Raw genomic sequence first — 12,885 nt, forward strand, 5'->3', positions numbered from 1 at the left:
TCTTCTTGATGGGGATAATGTCAATGTTATAAATAAGGAGGTTGAATTAGAAGAGTTAGTTAATAATTCTAATTTGAAAAATAACAAACCTTACCAAATTAATTACTCCACACAAAACAACCGTCTTCTGCCTTGCTGTTCAGGGTAATATAAGAGATTTTGTATTTTTTTCTCATGGTCTGAACTGAATGTTTATTTTTCAATTATAATTTTTAGAAATAATAATATTGACAATAATAATATATTCTTAAAGCCAGAAAAGGGCAGACAAGATTTAATATGCTCCATGTCCACTTCTAACCAACTGAAACTTCCCTCAATGAAAGGAAAAGAAATGATGAAAAATACAAGTGTTTTATTATGCATTTTATTTCCAGTGAAAACAAATCTTTATTACTGCTGTGACCACAGAAAGTCTTCACATTTGATGCAAATATGAGAGATCAATTACAAAATCACTTAGTGGCACTATTTTTGCCAAACCCAAGTTCATTATATTAGATTATAAGCATAACTTTAATAAGCTCTAACTGCACTGCAGTTGCAAGAAAGCAAACCTATAATGTGTCCCAGAAATGGTAATTGTTTTAGATTGATTTAACTAGTGCTTATTTTAACTGCAATTAGTAACATATCGCTTCAACTTTCAGTTTGAAAACATTAGTTTTTATTGCAAACCTAAATATGGTTTAGAAAGTTTAATGCTTCCTTTCTAAACAACAATATATTATATATAATATTTAATGTATATTTATATATACTTATTTTCACATTAGCATTAATTAGACAGAATTTACAAGTTTAGTTTGATGGACTGAACGAGCTCATTTCAAATGCTAAATTTTACTGAGTTCCTGTAGCAGTATGGACTGAAGGCAGGGAATCATGATCAGACAGGAAAGAAATGGCAGTAGAATCTTCAGGAAGGATGGGCGCGAGCACGTGACGGCAAACAGGGCATGTTCCAGACTGAAGGAGAAGAAAAAACATGTTAACAGACATTAAAGGCACAGTACGACTGCCAAAGAAAAGTACCTTGATATTTTTTGGAAAATGAAAACATCTTAAATCTGACCCTGCTAAAAATTGATGAAATATCGTTATTAAAAAAAACCACACTCAAAAAACCCCAGCATGGGAAGCCCGGGTTAAATGGAGACCTTATGAGTATTTAAAGTATAACGCAAACATTAGGGAAATCAAAAACCCACGTAAGAGACTAAGCTTGTTCCACCAAAGCCACTGGCCAAGGGATCTGGCTCTTTCCTGTTATTATACCAAGAGTCTCCTTTTAATGCCAAATTCAATTCAGAGCTCACAGGCCACAGTTGTGGAGCTGGGAGAGGTGGCTGCTTTCTAAACAGACCAAGAAAAGTGGAGGGTGGGCAAGGAGAAAGAACAACATTGCAGGGTTCCAGGTGTGTCTATCTGTCCGCTTGCTAAGCCAACCCTCCCAACGGAGCTATCTCAGTAAGAAGGGCTGCTGGGGAGAGATATCTCTCCATAACAAAGCCATTCCTGGTAGGCAAGGAGCTGCAGGACTAGCCTATGTACGGAAGGTGCGTTATGAGTGTCTGAGCTATGACACGACAGGCTGTGCTCTAACACACATGATACATGCACAGCATATACATGTAATGTTACCTGTGATTTTCTTTATATGTTGTTACATGTTCTTTCCTGCTCAGTCCCTTAACAGGAACAATGATGAAATTATAAGGATATAAGGAAGAACAAGGAAAATGAACATCCCTGGGACAAAACTGTGCCGGTTTACAGCTAGATTACAATACTGACATGTAGAAGAGAACATTCATAAACCATGACAGATTTTGTGAAATTTTGGGACAATGTTTTAAGACTGAAACTTTTCCAAGTTTCTATTGCTCTATTTCATTAAAGATTCTAGTATAGTAAAGATGAAAATGAAGAGTTATTTTCTTTGGGAGAAAGAAGGACAAAAGACAGTTTCGGAGTCTTCTTTGCTCAAAAGACCAAGATGTAGGAAAAAATGGTTAAAAACATTTTAATCACAATTTATCTGTTTTCCTCTACTTCAAAAAAGAAGGCAGCTCTTACAGGTTCTAGTGAAGAAAGACACAGGATACAAACAAATACCACTGACCCAAAGAGCAGGAGTCATAGTGGGTGTTAATTGTATATTCTTATAGCAGCAAAGATAAAGAAGCTAAAAATATTACTGAAGGTTAAAAAAAAAACTTAAAATGGAAATAACAAATGTGGCATGTAGGAAGGAGTTAACTAGAAAAACTAAATGGCCAAAAAAGGGTAAAGTCAAATACTGTATATAATAGTGTGGACATTCTCAATGGGGACAATATAAATGATATAATATTATGAAGACTACATTTTTATAATAAGGAAACCAAGGAATAAATAAAACCAATTATCTGGTTATATAAAGTAATTTCATCAATCTCTATTTATAAACCGTTAAGGTCAAGAATATAAATGTTCTGATCCACATTACATACTTTTAATGGGATACTACCTGGAAAATCCACTTGAATAGATACCTCAAGTATTTTTGGTAATTCGATTTAAAGATTTGATTAGGTTGTAAGATGGTAGTACATTTACTTTGAAAAACTTAGTACATTTTTTCCCTCAGAAAGAGGTAAATTGGGCAGCTTACTAATATTTAAATTTAAATGTTCCCAAATGCATTTAAGTAAAACAATGATGTAAAAAAAGGGGGCGGAAACAGCCTAGACAAAGGGGTCATTTTAGACTCTTTAAAATGAAGCTGATCAAATATTTATGGAAAGTGTACAAATCTTAATGTAGAAGAAATTTTCCCCAAATCTCAATATTTTCCACCATACACACGATACTTCCAAGGTCCTGGAGAAAAGGGATATACTGAAATACTCCAATACTACTTTAATACACTTTACGGGGACTATTTAATGCCCAATTATCTGAGATATTTACAATTATACTGAATTAAACACACATTTATAAAAAGTTTTAAAAAAATTATTTGAGATTATGATTAAAAATTGATTGTGAATTTCCAAAATTTCCATTAAATACACTTAGCTGTCTTCTATGTCACATGTTGTCAGTGCTATCAGTTAGCAAAATGGTTTAAAATTATCTATCTGTAGTTGTTATGTGGGTATTTCTAATAATAAATAAAAACAGAATCCCCAAAATAAGCAATTCAAGTGCTGGGGGTGAAATGATGAAAATGAAACTGTACTTTTCATCAAGGGGAGGTGGGCAGGATACAACATGTATAAAAACAGTAAATATAAAATATATACAAAGTAGCTTATAGTAATTTCAAGAGGGAAAAAGAGGGAGGGATAACAATTCAGGATCAACCGAAAAAAGTCTCATTTAGGGGGTGACACGTGGGCTAAGCTTTGAAGGAGGTGGAGGTGAAGAAGTATATTTCCAACATGGGGGACTACCTGTGCAAAGACATGAAAACAGGTGGATGTTGTTTATAGTGAACAGCTAGAAAGTCAGTTTGAATGGAACACAGGGCATGAGGGGCAACAATTTGAAATAAAGACTGAAAAGGCAGAGGGGGGCTGATTGTGAAGGCCTTTACATATCAGGTTGAGGATTTTGCAGAGGCAATAAAGGGTTATTGGAAATTTCTGATGAGGAAGTGGGGGATGGAATGTTCAGATTTGTGTAGGAGATGTATTAAAGAGACTAGAAGTAAGAAATCGAAAGACTAGGTTATTACACTAATCTAACGGAAAGGTGATGAGGACCTGAACTAGGGTAGGTAGAGACTAGATCAGTGAAGAGGAGGGGAAAGTTGTAAGAGATATAGTAAAGACAAAATGGACAGAACCTGGCAATTGATTGGATAAGGGGTGGGGGTGAAGTAAAATGAAGAGTCAAGGAGGATTCCAAGGTTGGTAACCTGGATAACTGGAAACAGAATGGTGCTGAAAACAGAAATAGGGAGGTTTGAGGGGAAAATGAGTTGTTTTGGATATGGTGAGTTTAAGATCCCTATGGGACCATCTAGCAAGAGATGTCCAGGAGTCAGTAGGTAATGTAGGACATTTTCCTGTAGTTCAGGAAAAAGATTTTGATATATGTACTTGGGGGAGTTGGAATAAAGATGACAATTAAATCTACCAGAACTGACAAAGGTGCCAGGGAGGTAGGGGAAAGGAAGAGAATAAGTATTTATTAAATGCCCACTATGTGTCAGGTACCATGCTAAGCTCAGAAGAGGGCCCAAGACAGAGTTTTATGAGATTCCCTAACCTTGTGGGTTAGAATACGAGGATGATCCAGCAAGTGGACACTAAGAAGGCAACCTAGAGAAATCAGCGTCACAGAAGTTAAGGGGAAAGTGAGTTTCTGGGACGAGGGGTCACGGATAATGTCAAAATCTGCAGTGAACTAAAGTAAAACTGTCTAAAAAACTTGGTTTAATCAAGTAAATAGAACTATGATTTGGATTTCAGTAGTTAAGAAATAAATCATTACTAACGCCGGGCAGAGAACTTTCTGTTGAGTGGTGATATCAAAAGGCATACTGCAAGAAACTGAGGAGAAGAAGAGGGAAATGATGAGGTAATAATGGTACATGAATTTCCTAAGAGATTGGTTAGGAAAGGGAGAGGATAAAACAAAAGTATAGCAGCTTGAAAGTATGGCAGATTCAAGTGAAGGCTGTTTTTAGAATGGAGGACTTTTATGGGCATTTTTTGTGTTGTATGGAAGAAGCCAGGGATAAAGAGATTCTGAAAATGAGAGAAAGAACAAATGATTAAAGCAGGTAAATCTTCTAAAGGAGAAAGAAGAGAGATGGGATTGAAATATAAGTGGCAGTTAGCCTTGGAGAAAGTGAAGCAAAGGAAAGGAAAGGAAAGGAAAGGAAAGAGAATGGGGGATTCTGAAGTAGGGGAGAAGACAGAGTTTATGATTGATCTTCTTTATTTTCTCAATAAAAAAAAGTGGTAAAATTTTAAAAAAATGTTTAGAACTATTCTCTCAGTATTAGTTTCTAGGAAAAAAAAACCCTGTATAAATACCTGTAAAGTCAAATAAAAACTTACCTTCTGCAGCCAAAGAGTTACACAGGGTTTATGAAAGAAGTGGTTACATGGTAACTCTGTTATTATTTCATCCTTAATATATTCACTGCAGCAGATAGCACAGCACTGTTCCTGACCAACAGCTGAAAAAACAGAGTATTTAGTTCAAAGACATGTTCATAATGCATAACTTAAATAAAATGGAAAATGAAAATCATTGCTTAAGAGAGTACTCAGAACAAAACCTTGATCGATTATGAATTAGTCAAATCTTGAAAATCTATACTCTACTGGGACTTGCAAACAAGCCTGTACCTAACAGGTGTTCAATTTAGTCTTTAACAAACATTTACTTTGAAGGAGGAATATCTGTCCCAGTATGCTATTCCTTACTGTCAAATGCTATTTCATGACATGGAGCTGCTATGTAAAATGCAACAAAAGCTTCTGATGTTTATTTAAAGTTCCATTTTACATGCAGACTGATCATATGCTTTAGCACACAGTGAATGAATCATTTTATGATTGCCTGAGGCACTCTTCTCCTACCAGTGTGATCCTCTGTAACGATGGTCTGTGGAAGACAGTCAATACTCTCTTTGCTGGCGGGTGGATGAGCCTGATCAACATCAACTGCAAGAGACTCTAAGTGGGCCAGAGCGGTCTGGGAAAGAAAAGTCAGGGGGGTTTACTCAGAAACAGCTTCAAACATATCTCATGGTGACTATCTAGTATTTAATCACAATACAACAGACCAGATGAACTTACCTCTTCTTCAAAATATAGAACCTTAGACAAAAAACACTCCTTGCCCTATCAGTGCCCTCCTTCCTAAAGTATTGCAGATTTTCCCTGGAAACAGGCCTTGGCCCGGGAAGGTCCCTACAGAGGAACTGCCCCCTCCCCCTCAGGTCTTAGGAAATAACAGCAAGGATGATAAAATATGGAGGGAGAGAAGGAATGGAAATGCAGGGGCGGCTCAATCACCTGAGTGAAGGGGAAGGAAGAACATGGTGGAATGAGGAAGCAAGAAAACCTCACTCACCTCAGGGACTTTATTGCAGGGTTAGGCTTCTGGCTTATGGACAGTATTAATTAAATGATTTAGTCAACTTTTTATTCAATTCAACAAATATTTATTAAACATTAGATATAGAACACTATGCTAGATGCTGCCAAAATACAAACTTTAGTTAAGACACCATTCTTCCTCTCACTTGGCTCAGTCCAGGAGGGGACTGCTACGTGGATATAATTATTTCACACTAAGTATGTATGACAGAAACAAATGGTTTTAGAGATAAAAGTCATCCCCAACTTTGAGGGAGGGGAGAATCATGGATGCATTCCTTGAAGTAAATGGGCTTTAAAAGATGAGAAGGAATTCAACAGGCAGGTAGGAGTAAGGGTAGCAATGCGGCTATAAGGGGACAACTTTAAATGCAAATGAATATGAGAAAAAGGTAGAAAAGAAGGGTGGAACCAGATTGCAGAAGGCTTTGAATAATGTGCAAAAGAGACCAAATTTTACTCAGAAGGGAACAAGAAATCCTTGAAGGAGTTTTAAATATATCTCCAATTATGTAAAGGTAGATACTGGGGGGGAGGGAGCAGAGACAGACTGCCCTATTAGAAGATAATTGCAATAAATATTCCAAGTGGGTGATAATGATGGTCCATACAAGGGTGGTAATGATGGGAATAAAGGATGGAGGGATTTACTAATATGAAAGCAGGAGTCATTTATAAAAATTACAGCAGACTGATTGAAACTGGGCAAAGCACTCTGCATATATTTTCTTCTTTGTTCCTCACAACAAACTCTAAGAGAGAGGTAAGGTAGGTACAAGAGTAACAAAGAGAGAATGTTATAAATCTTAATAATAAATATATCTTATATTTTTATAAAATTTTATTTTTATTTTATATATATAATTTAATATTTATTAAAATTTACATATATTTTATATATGTAAAATATTTTATAAAATAAAAAAAATAAACTATAAGAGTAATGCTGAGGAAACAGAAATACAAAATTTGACTGTAACTATTCTTGATGCACAAATTCTATCTAGTCCAGACTATGTTCCAAATAAAGTGACAGTGTAGAGTACGTAGAAATATGGCCCTGAGGTCAGGAGACCTGTTTCAAAATTTTGCTGAGTAAGGCACATCATCTCAGTGCTGCAGGCAACTTTTAAAGATGGGAATCTTCAAAAAGTTGCTCATTCACACTTTGTTTGAAGGAATTTCTGCATTGGGAACTCCTTATACTAATAAAAATCATGTTTGTTAAAAAAATTTTTTGTTAAAGTCATGCAAATAAAATACAGAAATTTCTATCAACACCAAAACTTGCTCTTTAGGGGGCCAAACGTTAAAAAATTGTTTGAACAACATGTACTTTTCTCTAGAGCTAAGAAAAATGAAATTCATAATACTGAAATGTAATATTTATGTGTACACACATACACACACACCCAATATTATACTACCCAATTTGCAAGATACTAATGAAAAATACCTTATACCTTCATTAAAATTAAATTTTTTTGCAGAAAAGCTAATATTCAATAAATGGCTCAAATTCACTTTAAGTCAAATGTAATGAATTCTGATGGATAAGCAAGAGCCTGGGATATACTAAAAATTAACCAAAAAATTAAGTTACTAATTTCTAAAGAGTAATTTACAGTTTGGATTTTTATTTATCTCTTCTACTGGAGCCAGTATAAACAGTGGGAGGAACACAGATGCGGATCTGAATATCAGTTATGTTACTCATTAGCTTTGTGACCCATCAGTTAAGTTACTCATTAGCTTTGTGACCCTAGCTAAGTCATTTTACTTTTTGATACCTCATTTGTAAAACCCAGATACAAATATCTACAATATCTATAGAGATGTTATGAGGATTAAATGACATCAAATATAATGGGCTTTTTTTTTTTTTTTTTGGTTTAAGCAATTGGGATTAAGTAAGTCGCTAAAGGTTACACAGCCAGTTATTTCTGGGTATGGTGGTAAGTATCTGAGCCCGGATTCGATCCCAGGTCATCCCGACTCTGGGGCCGGTGCTCTTACTCACTGAGCCACCTGGCCACTCCATATAATGAGCTTTCTTGATAAAAAAAAATTCTATATGAATATTAGCCGCTAATATTACTAAAGACATATGTTAATGCATTAATCTTACATTTAAAATATTAAAAATCAACACACAAAAAAATCCATTTATCCTTCAATTAATGGACATAATTCTCATAGTTCCTGGCATTTAACTATGATTAAAAGCTGGTGCTATTCTTTTGATTCCTTATTTATAAAAGTAAGGTTGCCCTACATGTCAATTTACCTCAACAAAACAATTCTATTCTCCTCAGTCTCTTGGAATCCCTAGCTTCATTCGAGGCTCAGCTCAAATGTTATCTATCCCTTTCTTGAGACCTTTTTTGAGGTCCTCTATTTGAAAGTGTTAACCCTTAAAAATTACTTTGTATTTACTTTTTACAAACTTTTAATTTACTTTAATAAAATATGTGTAGTTTCTCCATTGATGAAATGCAAGTTCCTTGAAGGCATTTTCTTTCTGTATAGGTCACCTTCCTCTCATGCTTAATACATAATAGATGCTTAATAAAAGTTCCTTGAACTGGACTGAAATAGTCAAGCATATGATTTCAAGAATATTTATGATTCAGGAAAAATTCCTTAAAATTTAGTCAGCTTTTGCCATGAATTACTGTAGGAATGCAAGACTAAGTAATCATGAACTAAACAAACTCTACCAATGCGGTTGACAAGCAAAGACTCACTCCTCCCACCCCATTTTTTCAGAGTAGAAATTAGTGATTATGAGACTAGAGGATGTTCAAATTATAGAACCTATTCAATTTGTTTTTCAAATATACATGTGTGGGAAATATAACTTGAATGAGAATTTGTCTACTATTGTACACAGCACTGGAAATCAGCAGTCCTTTCATTTTTAAAAGGGATGTACTTTGAAAAAGAAACAGTTGTATATATTTAAGGATTACTAAAACTAAATATATGATAAAAGTTTATTATTTAGAACACTGTTCCTCCTTGTTATTTAGTGGAATAAATTATTTTTAATAATTAATGAAATTGACAAATTAATGAAAAAGCAATTAAATTACTTTTGAATGAACTGGGATACTTTTAATGAAAAGGCAAAATACAGGTTAGTCAAGTTATTCTTTATTTGGTGTATTTCAAAGTAAGACATACCTGGAATTGTGAATGCTCCTGATTAGCTTTCTATGTATTCACAATAGGGTCATGAAAGATATTTTTAAAAAAATACTTGTTTTTCTTCCTTCTTTCTTATCTTCTCTCCTTTATAAACATTCCCCTTTTTTTGAACTTTTTTCATTTTCTTTTATAAGCTAAGCATAAGTTGGTAGTACATTATCTTTGGTATTTGCTATAGCAATGCTGTCCAAATGTTCACAAAAACTTTTAGTTAAAGTAGCTAAGAAAAGAATGGGTCTTTTGTGGGTGACTCCTTCTGGAATCAATTCAGGTGAAAATAAAGAAACAAGAAAATACCCAGGTATGTTTGATTCTTAGTGCAAAAAATACTTCCTGCCACCACTTTACTAATATGAAAGCAGGAGTCATTTATAAAAATTACAGCAGATATTTATAGTGATTGAAACTGGGCAAAGCACTCTGCATATATTTTCTTCTTTGTTCCTCACAACAAATTCTAAGAGAGAGGTAAGGTAGGTACAAGAATAACAAAGAGAGAATAACATAAAGTAGGAGAAGAATTACCTGTGGGAAAGAATAAATTTATGAAATGGAAGAAAAAAATACATTATACTTAGGAACATGCTTACTGCTTAAATTTAGAAAATTTCAGGAAGAGGTAAATTGGAGAGTAAAAAAAAGTGTGGCTGAAAAAAGCCAGTTTTACACAGAATGTAATACTGCTGAGAGAGATGAATATTGCTGGCATTAAAACAAGTGTTTTCACTTTGATGAGGGATTTGAATTTCATGAAGCAGAAAAATGCATCACATCTAAGCATTCATAAATGGGAATTAAGAATGAAAAAAAAATCGAAAAGCTCTTGGGAAACAAGGCTTTAGAAATTGAGTTGACAAATAAAAGGGGTAATACTGATACACTTCAAAACCACCAGGGAAATTTAAAGCCACACAGAAACTTGCTTGAAAAGGTGCTAACTTGTTTGGTAGGAGAAATTTTGCTTTCAAAAAGGAGAAAAGAAAGAAAATGAGAGCTCAGAATAACCTATAATGTACAAGACCAATTTAAGTAACTCAATTTGAAAAGTTATTGTCAATGGATTTTCCATGGGTGCTTCAAACTCCGAATAACAATTATTTTTATGTGGTTGGGAACAAAAGAAATATAAAGCCTGATATTTTATACTTGTTACTTATATTTAAAATTTAGCCCAAATGAATGGAATACAACTGTTTCCTAAATGTTTAAAAGAATATTTTGAACTTAAATTATATGTGAATCTGAAGTTTAAGCATCAAATGTAAATTACAGCTTTGATTTAAAGATTAAATATGACCGATGATTAACTTCAAAGCATGTATGAAATTCTAAGAGGGGAAAACACATAAAGAAGAGCTGGGAAAGTAGAGAAGAGAGATAAGGAGGGTACTTGTTTAGAGGCAAGGCATCTAATAAAGAGGAGATATCAAAGATCTCTAAAAAGAATATGAAGAAATGCTCCAAATCACTAATAATTAGGTAAACACAAACTAAAATAACTCTGAGGTTCCACCTTACCCCAATCAGATTGGCAAAGATGAAAATGACAAAAATTGGAAGGGTTTCCAGAAGATAGGTCCATTAATAGCTGTTATGTCTAGCAATTCTAGAAATTAATTTAGAACTATGCCCCAAAGTTATTAAACTATGAATGCCCTTTAAACCCAGAGTTTTGGTCTTTACCTCAAAGACATCAAAGAAAGATGCAAAAGACCACTAAGTAAAAAAATATTTATAGTGTCTTTCTCTGTTATAGCAAAGATACAAAGGAAGGGAAAGCCATCAATTAGATGTAGAATTCATGATGGAGAAAAACTCATTAATTTAATCATTGAAGCAAGATACTCTTATGGATTGATCTAGGTTGAACACACTATGGTATATGAATGTCACAGGATTTTACTACACTTCAAGGAATTATAAAAGAGCCAGTTTCGACGGAGTCAAGATGGCAGAGTAGAAGCAGGATCTCCCCACTGCTCCCGCTTCCACCTAAAAATCCATGTAAAATGGGGACTCTGAACAAACTTTGGAGCTGCAGAACCCACAAAATGACACAGAGAAGCTAACCTCCTGCCAAGGACGGCCCGGCAGGCTGGCAGGAATCAGCCAGTGCAATGCTCCGGGAGCTGAGCCCAGCGCCCCACTGAGGCTTTAGCCCCAGGGCAGGCCTGACCAGCCGCTGGCCAGAGAGACTCCAGATCAGCAACAGCTGTGGCTGTTTCCATATTTATCAACACATAGATGTGAAGGACAAAGTGAGAGGTCAGTACAGTCTGGACTTTGGGACCCAGTAAGTGAGAGTGCCGAGAAGCCGCTGAGACACTGGCACAGCCAGCCAGCGCCACGTGGCAGCTTCAGCTCCTGGCCTGCAGAGTGCAGGGGGACCAAGCACCAGTCTGAGGGGTAATCGCTATTGCTTTAACCTTCTTGGATCTGTACTGCGGTCTAGGGTAGAGATCCTGGAGTTTGTGTCCAGCTTGCCAGAGCGTGTGGAAACCTCAGAGAGAGTACCCATCTAATACTTCCAGTGGCTGAGAAAACCCCAACAATTGGAATGAAAGCTCCCCTGTCTGGTGGCAGAGTCCTACTGTGGCAAAAAGTCCAGGGGTCAAGTGACTGAGGGGTGAGGCAAAGGAAACAAAGTAGACAGAAGATTCCAACATCAGACTCCTATTTGGGGGACAAAAAGGAGCAAAGCATGGAACAGGAGGAAGACAGTGAAGTCAGAACTCCTCCACCAAAAGCTTCAAAGGAAAATATGAGCTGCTTACAGGCCACAGAGGATGTTAAAAAGCAGATAAGAGAAGTGGAGGAAAAATTGGGAAGAGAAATGAGAATGATGCAAGAAAATTATGAAATGAGAGTCAACAGCCTGACTGAGGAAAATAACACCTTAAAAAACAGACTAACTCAAATGGCAAAAGAGGCTCAAAAAGGCAATTCAAAAAGAATGCCTTAAAAAGCCGAATTTTGCCAGATGGAAAAAGAATCTCAAAAGCTCAATAAGGAGAATCATTGCTTCAGAATTAGATGGGAGCAAATGGAAGCTAATGAGTTTATGAGAAATCAAGATGCTGTTAAACAGATCCAAACAAATGAAAGAATAGAAGGCAATGTGAAATATCTCATGGGAAAAACCACTGACCTGGAAAATAGATCCAGGAGAGATCATTTAAAAATTATTGGACTATGTGAAAGCCATGACCAAAGAAAGAACCTAGAAATCATCCTTCAAGAAATTCTCAAGGAAAACTGCCCTTTTGTTTTAGAAGCAGAGGGCAAAATAGAGATTGAAAAAATCCACTGATCACCTCCTGAAAAAGATCCCAAAAATAAAACTCCTAGGAATATTATAGCCAAATTCCAGAGTTCCCAGGTCAAGGAGAGAATATTACAAGCATCCAGGAAGAAACAATTTGAATATTGTAGAAACACAATCAGGGTAACTCAGGATATGGCAGCTTCTACACTGAGGGAGTGAAGGGCTTGGAATATGATATTCCAGAGGTCAAAGGAGCTGGGATTAAAACCAAGAGTCACCTACCCAACAAAACTGAGTATCATG

At 35.5% G+C, this 12,885-nt stretch overlaps 1 protein-coding gene across 9 annotated transcripts in view; it reads right to left on the minus strand.

Moving 5' to 3' along the window:
• Window positions 1–353: 353 nt before the first annotated feature.
• Window positions 354–12,885, minus strand: part of PJA2 (praja ring finger ubiquitin ligase 2) — a 135,012-nt gene continuing 122,480 nt past the window's right edge. For all 9 annotated transcript variants that reach the window (XM_069088154.1, XM_069088145.1, XM_069088151.1 and 6 more), the window contains 3 exons: window positions 5,586–5,700; window positions 5,058–5,179; window positions 354–969 (listed from right to left, as the gene is read on the minus strand). In XM_069088154.1, the coding sequence (XP_068944255.1) occupies window positions 844–969; window positions 5,058–5,179; window positions 5,586–5,700 (363 nt within the window). In that variant the 3' untranslated portion in view covers window positions 354–843. The remainder of the gene's footprint in view (window positions 970–5,057; window positions 5,180–5,585; window positions 5,701–12,885) is intronic.

Source organism: Petaurus breviceps, unplaced genomic scaffold (assembly GCF_028583685.1).
Source record: "Petaurus breviceps papuanus isolate PSGF00001 unplaced genomic scaffold, PetGlider_PUasm1.0 184, whole genome shotgun sequence".
NCBI lineage: Eukaryota > Metazoa > Chordata > Mammalia > Diprotodontia > Petauridae > Petaurus > Petaurus breviceps.